The 22286-nt window shown below is 37.9% G+C and overlaps 1 protein-coding gene across 3 annotated transcripts in view; it reads right to left on the bottom strand.

Annotated features, from left to right (window-relative positions):
* Window positions 1–7265: 7265 nt before the first annotated feature.
* LOC143988351 (isoaspartyl peptidase/L-asparaginase-like) overlaps window positions 7266–22286 on the bottom strand; it is an 85442-nt gene continuing 70421 nt past the window's right edge. For all 3 annotated transcript variants that reach the window (XM_077487864.1, XM_077487863.1, XM_077487862.1), the window contains exons 5-7: window positions 18823–18941; window positions 13154–13264; window positions 7266–8182 (exon numbers count right to left, since the gene is read on the bottom strand). In XM_077487864.1, the coding sequence (XP_077343990.1) occupies window positions 7977–8182; window positions 13154–13264; window positions 18823–18941 (436 nt within the window). In that variant the 3' untranslated portion in view covers window positions 7266–7976. The remainder of the gene's footprint in view (window positions 8183–13153; window positions 13265–18822; window positions 18942–22286) is intronic.

Raw genomic sequence — 22286 nt, 5'->3', positions numbered from 1 at the left:
TGTCAGGAACCAGAAGATCAAATGAGTGTCACAACGTGCAATATGAAGTTAAATAGTAGAAATTTATTATGAATAGAAAAAATACAAACTACTCCACAGAGGGAGGTAAAAGTATTGACACATGCAACTAAATAACATCCAGAGATTCCTGTGTCATGCAATCTCTGAATGTGGCAACATGCAGACAAAATAACATGAAAAACGATACATACAATATAAAACAGAGCGTTCGGACACCAAGAGTCTGTATGCGGGTATCCTAATAGGCAGGGGCATCTGCATAGAGGCCCCTGGAAGGCTCAAGCCTATGAAGTGCAGGGAGAGAAGGGGTTGGGGAAGGAGGAGAGATAAACTGGCTGTGATAACCAGAGATCCTGGGGAGATGGCGTATAAAATTGCTGGTAAATCGTCCCCAAAGACACTGATGGATGTATGTCAGTGACTAGTGGCCAAAGTGTGAGGGCTGATGATGGTACAAAACTTGCATGGAATGGAAATAGATCACATGTTCAGGACGCTAGAGACATCCTTGCTAAAATTAAGGATCTAAAGATTCCCAAAGATGCATGGCTGTTTGGAGTAGATGTAGAGTCCCTCTACACCTCGATTCTGCATAAATGCGGGCTAAGGGCAGTAGAGGGATTTTTGGATCTGTATTTTCATGCCTGCGCTCATCAAAATGAGTTCATACTTGAACTCTTAAAGTATGCACTAGAGAATAGCTGTTTTCAATTTCTAAACAAATTCTATCAGCAAATTAAGGGGACATTTGGGGTTATGGGAGGAGGAATATGTATTTACCAACCATATGTATCTTGACCATGTACATACCTGGTTAAGATACATAGATGATGTCCTATTGGTATGGAGTGGCAACCTGATTGAATTACACGGATTCATGGAACAATTGAATGTCAATGATTTAAACATTCATTTAACATATATTTTTGACCAAACAAAGATTTCATTCCTGGATTTGTGGATTTCAATTTCTGGAGACACTATCACCACATGTACCTATAGGAAAGACACATCTGCAAATACTCTCCTACAAGCAAACAGCTATCATCCTAAATGACTGAAAGATAGTATACCGGTTGGACAATTCCTCCACCTCAAACGCAATTGTACAGAACCTGCAGACTACAGGAGAGAAAGCAAGGATCTTTATAGAAGATTTAGGGAACGTGGATACACACATAACCAGCTCAGAGGAGCAACAAATAAGGTAGCTACTCGTAAAAGAGAAGATCTACTAGTGACCGCGACAGGAGAAAAAGTAACAACCAAAAAACCTAATCAAACTATACAGGGCCCCGTTAGAATGATCACACAATTTGGCATCCAATGGGACACAGTCCGAGAGATACTCAAAAAACACTGGGGCATACTGACCAGCACCCTGGGATTAGCCAAAATAGTAGGCCCCTCCCCTAATATGGTAACTAGGAGAGCCAGGAACTTATGCGACCTATTAATAAGATCTGAATTCAGAAAGGAGGGGGATACAATGTAGCTGTCGGTTTTCCCAAGGAGCAGGGGCATGTTCTCATGTGGACGCTGCCAAATATGCCCATATATAGACAGAACGGACATGTTTGGAGATGCACGAGGGGAGAGAGAGTTTGAGATCAGGGATCACATCAATTGCACCTCCTCCAAAGGATAACATGCCCCTGCAGAAAAATGTACATTGGCAAGACCAAGCGTCCCCTAAGATAAAAGCGAAAGATACTGAAAAACCTCTGGCTAAGCATTTCACCCAATTTCATGATGGTAAATTGGAGGGCATGACAGTAAAAGGTATCTACATGCTGAAATTGCCCCCAAGACGAGGAGATTTCAACCGCATATTATTGCAAAAAGAAAAGTGGTGGATCTACCATTTAAAATGTTTGAGTCCACTAGGTGTGAACACTGAACTAAATCATCAGGTCTTCATGGAAACTTAGTAAACCACATAATAACTGTGTGGGGCATTATCTCTTTATTAGATATATCACCATCGTTATAGACAGATCAGAAACTAACTATATATAGACATCTAGCCTGACCTTCTGCTTGTGACAATTAGACACGCCTCAGATATGTCATTTAGACATATCCCAGAAGGAAATACGGGCTGTATCAAACAAACCAGTGAAAAATAAACGTTACATAAAATAAAATGTAGTTATTTCTGTTCTGGTTAGTGGCATACATGTATATTCATATATACATGTATAGATATATATCCTTATGCCTATGTCACGTTATGTCATGTCCCCCATTCCCCCTTTCCCGCTCCCCTTCCTCCCTTCTCACTTCAGCTCCCTTCCTCTCCCCTTTTCCTCCCCCTTCCCCGCAAAGCAAGTGTTTAGGAAAGCTTGCTAGTAGACAATACATGTTGAACACAGTGTTCCATTAACTATGAATAAGGGGCAGTTACCTTACGCAGCGACAAGCCATAACAAGGAACGACGCAAGGCCCGCCCATATGTCCAGACGAAACTACACAACTTCCTTTGCGAAATGCGTTGACGTCACCAGCGTCACTTGACGCCACTTCTCAGCTGTGTCCCGGAAGCAAGCCCACGGCGAGACTGTGGGTCGGCGAGTTGGAAAGACCGCAGTACATAATACTGGGAGCCATAGTACTGCATGTGGGCCACGAAGGAGCAGACACACCCCGCACTTGTTGAACATCACTTCTTGAAGATCGCTCACTGGATACAGCACCATCGTGGATAGGGTATCGTATGGCAAATTCCTTTTCACACATATTGCCAATATTGGCATGTTACACGGATATTATACAAGCCCAGTACCCTGTCTCACACTAGAACTATCCAGAAAACTTGGGACTATCATCCGTGTTGTGATATTATCATTACTGGATTAGCCACTCATATTCGACCACAGCATAGATCCATTTTGGATTTTCATATACTTACATCTATTTCCATTCCATGCAAGTTTTGTACCATCATCAGCCCTCACACTTTGGCCACTAGTCACTGTCATACATACATCAGTGTCTTTGGGGACATTTACCAGCAATTTTATACACCATCTCCCCAGGATCTCTGGTTATCACAGGCAGATTATCTCCTTCCCCAACTCCCTCTCTCCCTGCACTTCATAAGCTTGAGCCTTCCAGGGACCTCTATGCAGATGCCCCTGCCTATTAGCATATTTATGCCATAGAATTTTGCATGTTGACTTGACGCAGCAGACTCTTGGCGTCTGGGCGCTCTATTTTATGTTGTATGTATAGTGTTTCATATTATTTTGTCTTCATGTTGCCACATTCAGAGATTGCATGACACAGGAATCTCTGGATGTTATTTAGTTGCAGGTGTCAATACTTGTCTCCCATAGAATTTTAAAGGGTGTTCTGTGGCTTTCGAATTTGCCGCGAACACCCCAAATTGTTTGCTATCTGGCAAACAGGCGAACACCCAATGTTCGAGTCGATCTTACGTTCAAGTCGAACATCGGGCTCTTCCCTAATTGCAGTTATTGACTAATATACTATCCATGGTGACCTTGAAATAGATAAACAACTGTTGTACATTAATGACTTTTAACCCCCCTGGCAGTGTTCCCGAGTCTGGCTCGGGGTGGAAGTTTTGTACCAAAAGCGGTAACCCCGAGCCAGACTCGGGACCGCATCGCTGAATCCAGGAGGAGGTTTACTTACCTTCTCCCTTGGATCCAGCAATGTCCCCGTGTACAAGCGGCTCGTCCTCCACTCGATTAATCACGGAGCCAATCTCCGTTCCCTGCGAGCGTTGCGATGCACGGGGCGGAGATCGGCGCCAAATTCAAAAAGTGAAACACACAGTATACATACAGTATAATGTAATCTTACAGATTGCATTGCTGTATGTAATTATTTCACATCCCCTTTGTCCCTAGTGGTCTGCCCAGTGTCCTGCATGCAGTTTTATATTATAAAAACTATTCTTTATGCCTGGAAACTGGAGATTGTCCATAGCAACCAAAACTGTCCCTTTACATCAAAAATGATTTTAGACCAACTAGAAAACAGCGATAATAAATTAGAATCACTCGCAGAATTGAGCGATAGCGATTTGTGGGGAGATCCGTCATCAAATATTGAAAAGTAATGACAGTGACAATTCTGCAACTGAGCAGATTTCAGTGTTTTTGATTTGATTACATTATTGAATAATTTTTATTATTGTTATATTATTATTTGGTATAATTATTTACAGTTATTTATTATATTATAATTTATGATTTCATTTTCAAACTTTATCATACCCGGGATGTCTGCTAGACTGTGGTTTGGACAGATATAAGTGAGTTATTCCTAAGAATTACAGGACTACAATATAAAACACCAAATTTCCATGCAAAATAATTGTACTGCTTTTAGCACCTAAAATCCGAAATAATCATACCGCCAGAGAGGTTAATGAAGGGTATTCGTTATTTGAGGTTTAGAAAGTGTTTAGAATGTGCAAACCAGGAGTCCCATTTCTTATCATACAAATGATTTGTATTATGTAAAGTATGAAATATTTTTTCCATGAAACCATCTTTGAAGCATTTGTGCCTCACTTATATTTGTGCTGCACTCATTGCATCCTCCCTGAAAACCTTTTGAATAATCTGAATAGTTTCCGTGGAGGAACGTCCAAGTTTAACATAAAATTTGATGCAGATTCATTACTCTGCTTGCTTAATAATTTTGAATGTGCTGGCCACACAGTACACATTCTCACTCAACCATGTCTAGCGATCCCACTCACTAGTACAGTGAAGTCTTCATCGTCCATACATGTGCATTCCAGTACATTCTCCTTGGCTGCCAGGTTACATTGCTTTCAAGCAAACCATTTTTGTTCCATTTCTTATCATACAAATGATTTGTATTATGTAAAGTATGAAATATTTTTTCCATGAAACCATCTTTGAAGCATTTGTGCCTCACTTTTATTTGTGCTGCACTCATTGCATCCTCCCTGAAAACCTTTTGAATAATCTGAATAGTTTCCGTGGAGGAACGTCCAAGTTTAACATAAAATTTGATGCAGATTCATTACTCTGCTTGCTTAATAATTTTGAATGTGCTGGCCACACAGTACACATTCTCACTCAACCATGTCTAGCGATCCCACTCACTAGTACAGTGAAGTCTTCATCGTCCATACATGTGCATTCCAGTACATTCTCCTTGGCTGCCAGGTTACATTGCTTTCAAGCAAACCATTTTTGTTCCATTTCTTATCATACAAATGATTTGTATTATGTAAAGTATGAAATATTTTTTCCATGAAACCATCTTTGAAGCATTTGTGCCTCACTTTTATTTGTGCTGCACTCATTGCATCCTCCCTGAAAACCTTTTGAATAATCTGAATAGTTTCCGTGGAGGAACGTCCAAGTTTAACATAAAATTTGATGCAGATTCATTACTCTGCTTGCTTAATAATTTTGAATGTGCTGGCCACACAGTACACATTCTCACTCAACCATGTCTAGCGATCCCACTGACTAGTACAGTGAAGTCTTCATCGTCCATACATGTGCATTCCAGTACATTCTCCTTGGCTGCCAGGTTACATTGCTTTCAAGCAAACTATTTTTGTTATATTAACAATAGGTGGACTTTTTCCAGACAGACCTTGTACACTTTTAATTTCCCTGGCGATATTCCCGAGTCTGGCTCGGGGTAAGATTTAAATACCATAAGCGGTATTCCCGAGCCAGACTCGGGACCGCATCGCTGGATCCATGGATGGGGTTACTTACCTTGTCTCCTGGATCCAGCGATGTCCCCCCGCTGTGATCAGCGAGCCGTCCTCCTCTCGATCTGTCACATCGCCGAGCTCCGTTCCCTGCGAGCGTTGCGACGCACGGGGACGGAGTTCGGCGCAAAATTCAAAAAGTAAAAAACACAGTACGGATACAGTATACTGTAATCTTACAGATTACAGTACTGTATCAAATAATTACACATCCCCTTTGTCCCTAGTGGTTTGTCCAGTGTCCTGCATACAGTTTTATATTATAAATACTGTTCTTTATGCCTGGAAACTGCAGATTGTCCATAGCAACCAAAAAATGTCCGTTTACATCAAAAGTGCTTATAGACCAGTTAGAAAACAGCGATAATAAATTAGAATCACTCGCAGAATTGAGCGATAGTAATTTGTGGGGAAATTCATCATCAAACACTAAAAGTAATGACAGCAACAATTCTGCAACCCAGCACATTTCAGTGTTTTTGATTTGATTACTTTATTGAATCATTTTTATTATTATTATATTATTATTTGTTATAATTATTTATAGTTATTTATTTTATTTTATATATATATAATATTATAATTTATGATTTCATATTTCAAATTTTTATCATACCCGGGATGTCTATTAGACTCTTGTTTGGACAGGTTTAAGCGAATTATTTCTAAGACTTACAGGTCTACAATATAAAACGCCATATTTCCATGCAAAATAATGGTACCGCTTGCAGCACCTAAAATCTGAAATAATCGTACCGCCAGGGAGGTTAAAAAATCTGTATGCTTTTGAATTTTCCTGGATTCACAACTATCATTAAATATAAGCGTATATAGTTTGACACATGTATATTTAGACATTTTCCATTAATGAGTGAGCATAGTATATGCTTCTAAATATGGTATTGAACAAGGTTGTTCATTACCCTGTACATTTGTATCCACTTACAGCCATAATAGCAGAGAAAAAAAAGCATATTAGAGAAAAGATGGTGTATTGAACATAGTGCTGCTCATAGTGTAAGTATAATGCAATGTGTTTTAATGCAATTATGTGCTGGATCTATTGATCCTCACTTAATTACCTATGCATTTAGACACCTATTATTCAAATTCTCAAGAACATAATAAATTAAGTATGACTGAGAATTATCTGTTTGCAAGGAAAATTTTCTAATGCAATGTCTTACTTTTTCTTACAGATGCATACTATGAAACAGCTAATTTCATGGGCTGACTAACCGATACATTTCCACCCATTCACCAATTATTATAGTTATAGTTGGTTGAGCTGTCCCATTCAAACATAGCAGCATGCATCAAATGACAGACAGACAATTATGTTATGGCTTGGGAACACATTCTCCTTGGATCATTTATATCCTAATTCATGTTTTTTAATTCAGAATAGAAACAGAAACATGCTGTTTATAAAATAATCTCAATTTCTTTAACAGAAAAAAAAGGAGTGCAGTTGGTATAAATTGGCTTCTCACATACACAATGAAGTTATTTTGTTAAAATGGCCTTTTAATTATTTTTAAACATTATTTTTGTTAAATGGTAAAATTATTATTTTAATAAAGTGTCATAAAAGTACATAACATGAAAGGTGTATGTTTCTGAAATTTAGTAATATTTCATGTATATATATTTATAACTAGTAATTCATATGTAAGGGCAAAATAATGTACATTGAGATGGCTTATACAGTATGCACAAAATGATGCAACTATGACACTGTTAGAGATGCTTCTAACATTGCCACTAGATGTGAGATAAGACCAGTGCTGCTCATACATTTAATAACTAACAACGATTTAATCATAGATTTAATTATTTAAAATGATTATTTAAAAAAGTAAAGGTGAAAACCTTCCTTGGATAAAACAAAGAGACATTTGTTTGAATTTGATCCGATCTTCCGTACTAGAAGATTTAGCGCATAATTCATTAATCTAAACTTTTTATATTGAACAATCTTATCCTTTACTTGTATGGTTATTGGAACTCGTTCAACCAAAATGACCTGCAGAACAGTTTTGGTATTTACCAGGTTGTGTTTTCAAAGACAGTATAAACAAAATACTCATTGTACAATTTACAACACTTAAAAACTTAACCAATGATAAATGTACAGGCAATCAGTGTTTCTTTTTTAGCAACTTTCTATGTTATAACTATATTCTAAACTATTTACTATATTATCACTATATTCTATTAATGTATAACTTCGTGGCACATTTCTCCAGGATTGAGTCCATACGTTAATATATTGTTCTTTACACTGGCCCATGCCATTCTTTTGGTAGTAAATCTTGCTGCCCACTCTCCTGTTTTGCTCACAGTTATTAGGCCTCCTCTGCCATTCACCTTGTTTACCATATAGTCAAGAGCATTATCTGCAGCATGCTGGGGAGTTTCACCTAGTTAAAGAAATATGTATGTGTAAAATTATTTGCCCATATGTACTACAACGGATATAAATAACTCTAAACACCAGGTATATTTAAAAAAACGGCCTATAATACACCACTCAGCGCCAAGTGAGGACTATACCACAGATCCAAAAAAAAATAATATATATATATATATATATATATATATATATATATATGCCTGCATATGAGATACCAATAGAACCAAAAAAACTGAATAAAATCTGTCAGGTCTATTATGACCTAGCAGTCCAAATGATAATAGCAGCCGTTTAAAAAGTATAGTAATTATATAAACCAGTAATACAAACAATTCATCAATATAGGTCTGAGAATATCAGTATTAAAACAGCGCTCTATAAGGAGTCCACGATCTTTTCATAAATAATTGTGTATGAACTCTAAAAAGAAAGTCCTTAATGTGCAGACAGGGTGATTGTAGTGATTTAATCAACGTTGCGAGGTGATCAAAGTGCTGTTGACATCTCTTCCACCATACAGTGGGAGTGCTTCACCGCGTGCGATGCATCCCCCATAGGGGGTTAAACTCACCAGACAATGTTGATAAAACCAGCCTTAAGGAGTAGTCACTCTTTAGGTGTACCAAAATTCCTACGTCATCCCTCAGGGGTCCCGTTTTCAGCAATACTCCAAGTTTGTCATAAAACAAAGCAAAGTGTGCACATAGCATAATACCATTTTATATAAAAAAAAAGAGATTGCACAATCCAATAAAATACCCCATTTAAATATCTGGGTACATTATTAATAAAAAATCACCAGCATTAAAAATATGTGTGTTTCACCGGGTTTCCAGACACCAGAGCCGTCCACCTGTGTTCCGTTGTATACACTGTGAATGACTTCCTTGTCTTTGGCTAGCGGTGGAGCGCACACCTCACTTCCGGGAGCGTCGTGTAGGCCACGCCCTGGCGCGTTTCGTCACTTCCGACTTCAACAGAGGGCGTAGCTACACGACGCCAGCGGACAGTTTATATTACCCAGTCTCTGCCCGTGTCAGCAAATAGCGCAATCGCGCAATGTCCAGCCCAGATGACGCTGCACATCGTCATGGTAACCGGACGCCGTCAGCCTTATCCACAGTTAGGGGGAGAAATGTACAAGTGAACATACTCGATTGCCGACCAGGTAGCCTAATATTTGTCACACCGGCACAGCGATCGTTACACTAGGAACACCACATTAAACCAGGAAAATATACTATAAATTTAAAATTAAAAACTACAATTATTAACATTGTCTGGTGAGTTTAACCCCCTATGGGGGATGCATCGCACGCGGTGAAGCACTCTCATTGAATGGTGGAAGAGATGTCAACAGCACTTTGATCACCTCGCAATGTTGATTATATCACTACAATCACCCTGTCTGCACATTAAGGATATAAATAACTAAGGTGTTTGCTGGTTATTCAGTTTTTGATAATTTGTTTCAGTTTCACTGAAGTATTTCCAAAATCTTATTTACAATAATAATAGGTTTAAAAATATAAGAAAGTCATTTTTTTCTAAATATAAAAATCTCTAAAGTCAGTTGTTGGGGTAACTGTTCTTATAAGTACCACTAGAGGGAGCAAAAGGGATGAAAAGACTGACTTAGACCTAAGCATTCCTCTCTTCATCTCTCTATGGTGTAGAAAAGTGTTCATACTTCACCACCAAACTGTTTTCATGTATATAGTGAGATTGTCATCTGACAAAAGAGGTATCACATTACATAATGTACTTTGTATGCTTTTTTGGCTTCTGACAATGAACACTTAGAATTCACCCTTTATTTAGAGCAGGAGAGCTTTGTTTTTTTTATGACTTCTTGGGATTAGACCTGGCATGAGAAACCAATGGCATTGCCCAAGAAAGACATAACGCACCTAAAATATGACTACACTTTCACGAAAACTCCAGCATTTGAGCCTTTATTTAAAATAAATTACTTATATTCAGTAAAGGCTTTGGTGTTTTTTCATAGCTGCAGGAACAAAACAAATGAATCACTTTTAACTAGATTTAAACCTTCAGCTTGTTTTAGTTTAACATATCGGACACAATAAAATAAACATCTCACAGTAAACTATTTACCCAATCACTTCCAGGTTACAAACCTTTTAGTACTGCAGCTCCTGCGCTGTTACGCTTCATGTACACTAGCCTACACTGGCAGCTCATAAACATTAGTTTAGGAGCTTTTGGCGTTTGTTTGCTCAACTCAACTCAACAAAAGCATATGTGTCAATGTACAGATGCTTTTAGCAGAGTTTAGGCGCTGTCACATTTAGGTGAGCTTCAACCTCCCTCTTCTGAATGTGGAAGAATCGCGTTCAGGATAGGAACCTTTTGACTGACAGCTGTGGGAAAATGCAAAACAAGGCAAAATCAATGCAAAACTGTGGCAAATACATGCTGTGATTTTCAGCATTTTGCATTTTCCCACGCCAAGGTAAATGTAGGCTAGTGTACATGACGCTTTAGTGCTAATTTGCCTGAACTTCCAGAGTTAATAATGGACAGTGCAACATAAAGTCAGTCTGTTATCTTGGAGAAAGGAAGAGGGAGGGGAGGGGGAGGGAGAGTGCCTTGTTATCCTAGGTGTGGGGCTGTGTGTTTTTTTTTCTCTGAATAACACAGTGCAGAGAGACACAACTCTAGTCCCTGCATACAAAGGTGACTCCATAGGATGATGTAAGAGGAGGGAGCCACCATGAAACAGGAAACCTGGCACAGCAGCTTAATCATGAATATAGACAAGGATTAAAAGATGAAGAAGTGTCTAAAAAATTGAAGTTTTAATATAAATGTAAATATGTTCTGCTTTAAGATATAATATAGCTTCTAACAGAGGATTCCCTTCCAATACTGTGTTGGCTTTAGTTCTTTAAAAATACATATTTTTGGATGCTTCCATAAAGTAGAAAAGTTGGATTTTTTTAAGAAACCTGAAAATAATAATACAAGCATGGTGGTGGGAGTGTCATGGTATGGGGCTGCATGAGTGCTGCCGGCACTGAGGAGCTACAGTTAATTGAGGGAACCATGAATGCCAACATGTACTGTGATATACTGAAGCAAAGCATGATCTCCTCCCTTCAGATACTGGGCCGCAGGGCAGTATTCCAATAGGATAACGACCCCAAACACAGCTCCAAGATGACCACTGCCTTCGCTAAAGAAGCTGAGGGTAAAGGTGATGGACTGGCCAAGCATGTCTCCAGAGCTAAACCCTATTAAGCATCTGTGGGGCATCCTCAAATAGAAGGTGGAGGAAAAATAATGGTGACCATACAAAATATTGACTCTTTGGGCCCAATTTGGACATTTTCACTTAGGGGTGTACTCACTTTTGTTGCCAGCGGTTTAGACATTAATTTCTGTGTGTTGAGTTATTTTGAGGGGACAGCAAATTTACACTGTTATACAAGCTGTACACTCACAACTTTACATTGTTGTAGCAAAGTGTAATTTCATCAGTGTTGTCACATGAAAAGATATAATAAAATATTTACAAAAATGTGAGGGGTGTACTCACTTTTGTGAAATACTGTATATATAAGTGTAACTATATCAGGCTATTTCTGCTTCTAACTAAACATATTTCAATTGTGTTGATTAGATCTAGTAAATATATTTAACACTAATGAGTATATGTCAGCAGCTGATAGCTTGGATTTCTAAATCAGATCTATTTAATTGACTACCTGTCTGTCTGTGTCTAATTCTTGGATGTGCTTCCTCTGTTTCAGACATAAATTAAAGTAAATACCATCCAACAAAACATTATGCTCTCAATTTAACAATTAAGACAATATGGAAATATGTGCAAGCTGTGAAGTACATTGATTAAATAATACATAATGTATGAGTTTTGATAGTAGTATGCCTGTAGAATCACCTTGTGAGGAAATTATGTAAAAGGATTTCTATAGTTTTTATGCCTTACTAAATATATGCAATAATCACTGTATACCGAGACTAGTATTTTACCAGTTCTGGCTTGTCGGGAAAGACTGGACTTCTTCTATTCCATATTCCAAACTAGATAATATGCCCACCTTTGTACCTGCTAACACCCTGTATACCCTTAGTATGGACCCCAGTTAAAAATGCCTTACCACATGTAGCTTGTAATTAGTAGTGAATCAACTAATAAGATGATTTGCCCATTATTGATAAGTCTGAGTATTTCTGTATAATTAACGTACAACTGAGCAATTCAAAAATCCTGAATCAATTTCTGCATCACTATTAGTACGATTCTTTATTTTTTTGCTTTCAAACCCATCATTGGTTCTACCAAGCAATGTAAAAATATTAGTAATAGGAAAAGTAAAGTTCCTGGGTAACTCATGGTGAACAAAATGTGTGGTTAGAAAGCTCATTTCCAATCAGCAAAGCATCTTCTCCCTTTTCTAGCAAAAGGGGAAGTAATGTTCCAATACAATAATGGGTACTCATGGCATGCTAGCCTTTATAAAAATTGAAGATTTCTTAGATGGCATCACTCTTGTTTTGATTAACAATGAGCATGTTCCCATATGCATAGGAATTGGCCATTTCTACTGTACATGTGTTTATATTTTCATTTATATCTTTTATTGAATAGGGTTGTCATTAAGACGCATCATGGGTAAGCAGGAATGCATTTTCAAAATATTAATATCCAAGCCTGTGTTAACCCACACCGTACCAGACTGACACATCTATTAATCCACAGAGCCACTTATTCATTTAGGAAAGCCAGTTTCCATGTAGGAGGAGCCAAAAGCAATAAACTTCAAGGTATAGCTTAGTGTACACCAGAACAAGCCTAAATGGTACAGATAAAATTGGTAAACAGTCATATATAAAAAAAAAATACCATATTGTTATTCTTATAAAGATTTTGTTAACATTTTCACATCTGTCAGGGAAATTCAGTATTGATATGTCTTGTCAAAAACATTACCTTTCTCCATGTTAAAGAGTACAAGTCTTGCAAGTGTTACTTTCATTATGGATTCCCCATGTCCAGTTGTAGATACAGCACCAGTAAAATTGTCTGCATATGCTCCAGAACCTTAAAATAAACAGTAAAGTTTTTAACTGACCTTTTCTTCAAACTCATGTAAAATAACTTTTAAAAAGTATATAAATACATGCTAACATTAGACTGAATACTTTAACTGAATTAATTCATAAAAACTTTGCTTTGCAGTAGACATGAACTTTAAATCACAAAATACATGAAAAAAACTGCTGTATTATTATTTATAATTAGAAAATTAAATGTGTGTGTGTGTAGGAAAAGGTGGGCAGAGAGGGTCTTGTTTTTACGATGCAGAGAGGCTTGACAACATCATGCAATCTTTGCATGATTTATTACAGGCCATCCTCTGAAGAAATTTGGAAGAAGAGGACCCTGCTTATCATGCAGCCAGATTCTAGATATCTGGAAAAAAGTAGGTATAAAAAATATAAATTGGGAGGGGCTTTGGTGCAGGGATTGTCTGGCAGTGAGGATGAAAATTCCACAGTTGGGCTTTAACCACTTCCCACCCAAGGTACTTCATATGACGTCCTGGACTTTGAGTGGGGATAACTGAATGATGCCTGCAGCTACAAGCCTATTACATGACTGACAGGTCTTATAACAGGACTTTCCTCCTGTCTGGGAGTTTTCTCTGTAGCATTATGCTGAAAACAAATTGATAGATACCGCTGGCTCCACACCAGGCTTTCCATTACATAAATAAAACTTAACAGGGGGAACATTATTATAATATCATACAGAATTTATATAGCGTCAACAGTTTGCACAGCGCTTTACAATCTTAGGGCAGACAGAACAGTTAAAATCCAATTCAATACAAATGGAATCAGAGGGCACTGCTCGTAACATTGTGGAGTAATAAGGAGCGATTTCCTGCAAAGTGTAGAGTGTCGATACCACTGTACTTTTAAATAAGCCGTATAGTGCTCTTAGGATGTAGATTTAAATTCTAAATGACAACCAATCGGTTATTGGTAACCTGGCCTATTAATTCACAACTCTCACTAGCAAGCACAAAAGCAACATATTTATAAAGCAGTAAATGTGACATTCACAAACAAATAATTGCAAATGAGATAATAACAATAATTTAAAACATGTGCCCCTGAAATTTTCAGCAGCAAATGTTTTGGTGAATGTCACATATTTTATAAATCGACCCCTTAGACTAGGTATGGTCAAAGGGATAACTGTGCTCCTGAAGACCACATGTTTGCAAAGTACTCTTGATCTGTTGTGACTAATTTAACACTTTTATTTTTTTTTGTTCAATACGTTTTTATTGAGTTTTATCAGAGTACAAAAGTAAAGTAGCAAGTAAGGTAGAGTGGCTATGGTTGCCATTGAACATACATATTATTACACAAGCAGAGTTGTCATGATTAACATAACATATAAATCGCTCGCATAAGAGAACTTAGATATTGCTTAGTACCGTTATATATTATTAGAAGAGAACTAAAAGCAGTTGTTACTTTGAAACCACTGCTCCCGAAAAAAAGTCAGTTTTTAAAACTTTTATTGCATTGATACATGTCCCCTGGGGCAGGACCCGGGTCCCCAAACACTTTTTAGGACAGTAACTTGCATATTAGCCTTTAAAATTAGCACTTTAGATTTTGAACGTTGGAGTCCCATAGACTTTAATAGGGTTCTAAAATTCACACGAAGTATGCTATATACTAGCTCCGTCGAATCTTCTTTATACATTCAACAGACACCATAATCCTTCAAAGACAGATTCGACCGTAATTCATGTGGATTTTCGGACGAATGCAATTTTTGAATGAAAAACTAAATAAATAAAAAATGAATTTCGGGAGTAACTAAATAAATACATTTTTCGGACGAAAACTAAATTCCAAAACAAAATATTTTACTCTGCACATGTCTAGTGGTCACACATCGAAGCTGAAGGGGTAATTGTTCAATTCCTATGTTTACTAAGGCAAGTTGTGGTGATGGAGTTATTGGGGTTTTGATAACTGTACCAATGAGTGCAAAAATGTCTGCCAAGAATGCCAGTATTTTGTTACACCCAAATAGAATGTGCAGAAGATTGCTCCCCACGGTTAATCCAACAGGTAGGTGCTATAGATGGGTTATCGGTGTGCGTTTGGTTTGGGGTGATATACCATCTGAGGGTTACTTTAAATATCAGTTCCCAAAGGTTGGAAGCCCGGGTCACTTTGCAGCCAGATACCAGTGCTATTGACCATTGAGAAGGGCTTTAATATCTACCAATATCTCTTTCCCATTTTAGCTTTGTGGGTAGTTTAGTAAAGTTGTATTTGGCGTCTAGTAGGCTGTAAAATAGTATATACCTTTAGTATGCATAGAGGTGCTGGAGAGGTATTTCCATATTTTTTCATGAACAGAAATTTGTAGACGTAGAAAACAGTGTGTTATTTGGATATACTTAAAATAGTCCTATCATAGCACAGCAAATGATTTAAGTAAATCCTTAAAGTATAAATGTGAGAGGTAAACGATACCCTGATTTTGCCAGTTTTGAATAGAAAAACCTGGGATTAATTGAGGTATGGGTACTGGAATTTGGTAGGGTTTGTCACCTTTGTAGTTAAAACTTTTATTTTATAGGAATATGTCTGAAAGTGTCTTGAGGCTAAGGAGAGAGTTTTAACATATAATTCAACAATGTGGACTTGTAGGTTATTTGGCTTTTGCATAAATTGATTACCTAGTACAGTGTGCACTTTAATTCAGTACTGTATATACTAATGAGATACATAATTAGCTAGTTGAAGATTATATCTGGCAATTTTTTAAAAATATTTCTCAATATCTTGTGCACATGTAACAAACAACTGTGCAAGTAATAAAAAAAAAAAATCCAAAGTCAAACAAATAGTGTGAAAATATAAAATGCTGCAAAATTTATTGCAAATGACATAGAGATATATATTGGCATCTGTTGACAGAACATATTTTGAGGTAGCAGACAGCAATAAAATAAATAAATAAAGTACTTGCGGACATCATTTTTGTTTTGATGCTTTTCCAGAACCCTTCTACGTTTGGCAGCAGCTGAATTTAATAGTCAAAGCATTTTGGCAGTAATCAAGTTTTTAAATATGGAGATTAAATGAAGTATTTACAAGGCACTAGTGGTCTTTGCCAAATGCCAGAATCCAATATAAATATGCTTGTCTAGTGCAAAAACAACTAAAATGAAGTCCTCTCTCCTTAGAATCTATATTTAAAACTTTTGTGATATTGGAAATTCATATTATTATTATTATTTGAATTATTATTATTAATAATATCATCATCATCATCAGTAATCATAATAGTTTTATTAACACTTGTGTAGCAATAGTAGTAGTGGTGTTGACCTTTTCTACATAATATTCCTCTTGTACTGCACTGTGAAATTATAGAGATAACAAAATTATTGTGGACTAATATAACAAAATATTTTTATGTCCCCATATGTAATGTTTTTCATTATTCTTTCTTTGCAGAAATGGATACATTAAGCAAAGAAATACAGGAATCACATGAATATCCTGTTTACAAAGTTGTAGATTATGAATTTATTGGTGATTATGTATTTTACCATACAGAACTTTCAGAATGAGTCACGCTAGCCAAATATATAGAACAAAACACATAAGAAAATGTGCAACTTCACTGTGTATTGTTTACTAGTGTGAGGGTCGGGAGAGTGTTCAGGCAGAAAAGCTTTGTAATTACAATAAACTACAATTTGTGAAGCTGATGGACAGGACAGAACATTCCAACATGAAGGATCAGCACAGCAAAGTTTTCAATGTGGTTTCAAACAGCAAAATAAATGTAGAGCATGTTGGTTGCTGAGTCTTTAGCTCATGGAAAACCTCAGACTCAATCCACTAAATTTCTTGTGGTATTTGCCAGTGGTGAACCTTGTGTTCTTAGGTTCAGTGCCCAATGCAAGCATCATGGTAAATAACAACAGCAGAAGTACTTCTCCCCGACCTTCAGGTGTACTTGAAAATCCTAGATTGAAGGCCAGAGCTAGCGCTTTATCCATCTTAATACTGGGCACTTTCATTCCCTTCCTGCCCAGGCCAATTTTCAGCTTTCAGTGCTGTCACACTTTGAATGACAACTTTTTTATCATTTACTTCCGACAAATAGAGCTTTCTTTTGGTGGTATTTAATCACCGCTGGGTTTTTATTTTTTGATAAAAAACTTTTCTTAGTTTCTGTCAGAAAATGTTGTAAATAAGTAATTTTTTCTTCTTTACTGATGTGTGCTGATGGGGCTGCACTGATGAGGCAGCTCTGTGGGGAACTGATGAGGTGGCACTGATGAGGAGGCACTAATATGCAGCACTGATGGACACTGATAGGTGACACTGATATGCAGCCCTGATGAGCACTGATAGGCGGCACTGAAGGGCACTAATAGGCAACCCTGATAGGTGGCACTGATGGGCACTGATAGGCGGCACTTATGCACAATGATAGGCGGCACTGATGGGCACTGATGGGCAGCACTCATGGGCACTGATAGGCAGGCACTGATAGCCACTGAAAGGCAGCACTGATTAGCATCACTGATGAGCACAGACTGGTGTCACTGATGGGCACAGAGTGGCATCACTTATGTGCACTGTTGGGGCTGCATTGTAATCAGGGCACTGATGATCAGTGCCCTGATTACCTATACAAGTCTCCTCTGATCAGATCTCCTCTCCTCACACTCTGTCAGTGTGAGGCGATGAGTCAATAAACGGCATCTCCTTGTTTACATGTGATCAGCTGTGACTGGACACAGATGATCACATGGGTAAAGAGCTGTGGTCCAGTGGGCGCGTGATTGCAGCGAGACTGGGCGCCATCATATCCCAGAATGCTCCACCATCATTTGTCTATATGGCAGCTGGGAAGCGGTTAAAGATGGGGCAGCGCCATTCTTCCAACCATGCCACAGTGCTGCTCTGACATATAAAGCCAGTGCCCAGCAAATGAAGACAATGGGGTTGATTTACTCAAACTAGAGCGTGAAAAATCTGGTGCAGCTCTGCATGGTAGCCAATCAGCTTCTAACTTCAGCTTGTTCAATTAAAGGGGTTGTAAAGGTTTGTTTTTTATTTTCTAAATAGGTTCCTTTAAGCTAGTGCCTTGTTGGTTTTCCTTCGATTTCCCTTCAAAATTTTTTTATTTCATTGTCTGAATTTCTCACTTCCTGTTTCTCCTCAGTAAACTTCACACCATCATCCGAGCGGTGTTTAGTCAGCCAGAACAGCTCACTGAACAGCTTACTGAGGAGAAACAGGAAGTGAGAAATTCAGACAAAGAAAACAAAGAAAAAAACATTTAGAAGGGAAGTCGAAGAAAAAGGTAAGTGAACCAACAATGCACTAGCTTAAAGGAACTTATTTAGAAAATAAAAAAACGAACCTTTACAACCCCTTTAAGCTTTGACAAAGAAAAACCTGGAAGCCGATTGGTTTCTACACACAGTTGCAACAAATTTTGCACTCCCCAGCTTTAGTAAATTAACCCCAATGTTCCTCACAAAATAAAGCACAGGGGAGGACAGAGGAAAAGTTTTCATACACATATTTACATACCTATGATTGGGCAGTCTCCAACACGTCCAACCATTTTATTTGTTATTCCTCCAGTCGATGTCGCACAGGCAACATTGCCTTCATTATCAATTGCTACTGCGCCAACTGTGTCATGCATTCTAAAAAAAAGAAATAACCAAAAAAAAAAGAATAATTGTGATTTGTTAGGTACATTTACTTCAATGCATCTTGTGCTGGCATTGTCAACTTTGCATTTTTGTACACCTGACTGAAAGATAGTTGTCCGATGTCCATGATTTTGAGGCAAGGCAAAAAATTTTTTTTAAATCTTTCTGCTGACACAAATTACTTACTTACTGTTTTTAAAGGTTTTCTTAATTTTAAAAATGATTTTAACTTGTTGAGTTTGTATTCAAGTATAACACTCAGATGTCCATTGGGAATAATCTGAGTCATGGGCCACAGTTCTAATAGCAGCTGAAGTAATTGAAGTTGCCAATATGGGATCCCTCTGCCAGCGGATAAGATTGTTTTTTTATATTCTGCCTTGGTTTAGGGCTGCACACAATCCTTTGGTGCTAAGAAATATTCTGTATGGTCCTGAATTCCAAGTAGAGATTCAGGCTCCACTTAGGACCCAACATCACATATCCCAGTCCCAAATTACAGTGTATTGATCCTATAGGCCTGTGAGAGCTTAGTAAATAAGGGGAAGCTTCATTTTGCAAAGAATACCCAATCACACGCAAGCAAAATGAAAAAAAAAAAAAAATTTTTGCTTGCGCGTGATTGGATGATAGAATTCAGCAGAGCTTCCCTTCTTAATTAGTTCTGGAGAAACTGCACTTGCAGAATACAACTGCCCTTGCAAAGTGCATGGTCTAAGTACCTTTAGTAAACCCACCACTATATGTTGCATCTGTTTAGTGATAAATAACCTCCCTATTAGACTCTCTAGAGTCTAGACCAAATGTCCACGAGGAATTCTTTCTACACACCTGACATAGAAGTAATTTCATAGGAATACAATTATGTTTTCAAGAACTCTAATAAAAATGTCACTCTGTCTGGTCATTGCTAATAAATGGGAATAAAAGAATAAACTATCTTAAAACAATTTAATGAAAGATTCCTTCAATGTTAGAAATAACTATGCATGCCTCATTTTCTAGTTAAATAATCTCCTGTAGCTCCAGCATTAATTGACTCCTAAATGTTCTGTGATCAGAGGAAGATGTTTTTATTGAGGGAACATTACTCACAAAAGTGTCATCGGTAATGACGTTTTGACATAAGATGAATGATACCAAATTAGCACATTGCCAAGTAGGAAAATTCCTGGGCTATTTTTATTGTTACCCTGTAGGAAGCACCTCATTTTATTTCATCTGTTGAGGAGCTGTTCACACGTTTTCTGGCAAACTCTATCATGGTAAATTCAAGGTGACAATGAATGCATACTTTTCTAAAACTCTTTTGGCAGGTTTCCCAATGCACCTGCCGTTCTGCTTTAATCCCATTCCATATGTCTGCAATATGAATGGCATTGCAATGCAGCAATAAAGGGAAAAGATGCCAAACTTAGTCTGCAAGGTTGGTATTAATTTTTTTTACTCTATATCTGCTCATAAAGGGTACTGCAATTTTTTTTTCTTTTTTAATTCTGTTTGTGTGAGATACTTTCTCAGCAAGATAAAATGAAATGATTTCTGTTTACATTAGGTAAGATCGTTCACACTGGCCATATAAGCATTAGAAAGGCAGCAAAACAAAAATTGCCCTTATCTATAATGGGAGTTCATTAAATGTATGCACAGTACAGATATATTCATAATATTGCCTCGTAAACTGTCTTACTGCTTTAAAGCAATTCTGTCGATATACACAATATTTAAATTAAATTAAAAATAATTGATACTTACCTGCCACATTCCTGATGATGTTGACCTTTACTTTTTTTAAGGCATGTTTTCTGAAGAATGTTCAGCATCCAAAACCTTCAGGAGTTCTGAATACCTTGGCCCCTCTATGCTCTGTGGTTCCATTCGCTGCCCTCTTATACCACTACAGGTCACAATAATAGCAATGCAAGGAGAGTGGTAGAACCAGAGAGCACAGACTGGCACCTAGCGCCTGACATAGCCAAGAGCAAATGTTCTTTAGCTATTCTTATATAGCTAAGTTTATAGCCATTCAAGATATGAAATATCGGGCAAGGAACAGGTAAGGATTATTTTTTTTGCAAAAATAAAAAGTTTTTTTATTTTTTAAAATAGCAACAGTCACCTAGTACGTCATTTGACTTTAAGTGGTTGTAATGGGGTAATGCCTGCAGCTCCATATATCACCCCGGTATAATAATTTTTGACTTGACAGTCAGCTCTCTTGTAATGGCAATCAGAGTGGCTAAATAGCTGCTTGATTGCTATTACACGCAGTGGGAGGGAATCCCCCCATGGCTTGCTCAGGCTCTCCCATCCTACTGGGACTGGGAGACCCGAGCTACCAGCTGGCACATTCGCTGGCTAGTCGGACACCCAAACAAAGCTGGGATCAGCTTTAATTGGGTCTCTGCTATGGTAACCCAGAAGTGATGATGTGACATCACTTCCAGTTTACACGGATGTCAACAGCGCCATTTTAAAAAAAAATTAAGTATTCAAAAACACAGATTTTAGTGTTTTTAATGCTTTCAAGGGCAGAGGAGGGATTTGGGGTCTTATAGACATAATAATAAAAAATAATGAAAATGTAAATGCCCTCGTCCTCCTGTGCTAGTGTGTAAAGGCACACACGGGCATTGGTCCTGCATGGACACAAACAGCGATCGCCCCACACATGTGAGGTATGGCTGTGAACATCAGATCATGGTCAGTAATTCTAGCACTAGACCTTGTCTGTAAATCTAAAGTGGTAACCTGTAAAGACTTTTAAAAAGGTAATTTATGGATAGTAAAATATATGTAGTTTGTCTCCATGGGTGTGTGCAATTTTAACCACTTTCCGACTGCCTTATGCATATATACTGCGATAAAGTGGCTCGGCTGTGCAAACTGGCATACCTGTACATCGTTCCATGCATGTGATAGTGTGGGCGCTGCACTCGCGGGGGGAGTAGTAACCAGCATTCAAGGTACAGAGAGGCAGAACGGGGATCTGCCTATGTAAACAAGGCAGATCCCAGTTCTGACAGGAGACAACATGAAGATCTGCTGTTCCTAGTGATCAGGAACAGCGATCTCTGTTGTCCCAGTGAGCCCAGCCCCCACACAGTTAGAACACACCCATGGAACACAGTTAACCCTTGATTGCCCCCTAGTGTTAACCCCGGCCCGGGCCAGTGTCCTTTATACATCGATCAGTGCATTTTTTTAGAACTGATCACTGTATTGGTGTCACTGGTCCCCAAAAAATTTCACTTAGGGTCTGATTTCTCCGCCGCAGTGTCACAGTCCCGCTAAAAAATGCAAATCATGGTCATTACCAGTGTACCAATATGGACT

This window comes from Lithobates pipiens, unplaced genomic scaffold (genome assembly GCF_037356315.1).
Source record: "Lithobates pipiens isolate NorthernLeopardFrog02 unplaced genomic scaffold, aLitPip1_a1.2 Scaffold_18, whole genome shotgun sequence".
Lineage (NCBI taxonomy): Eukaryota > Metazoa > Chordata > Amphibia > Anura > Ranidae > Lithobates > Lithobates pipiens.
This window is presented reverse-complemented; position numbering and strand designations above follow the sequence as displayed.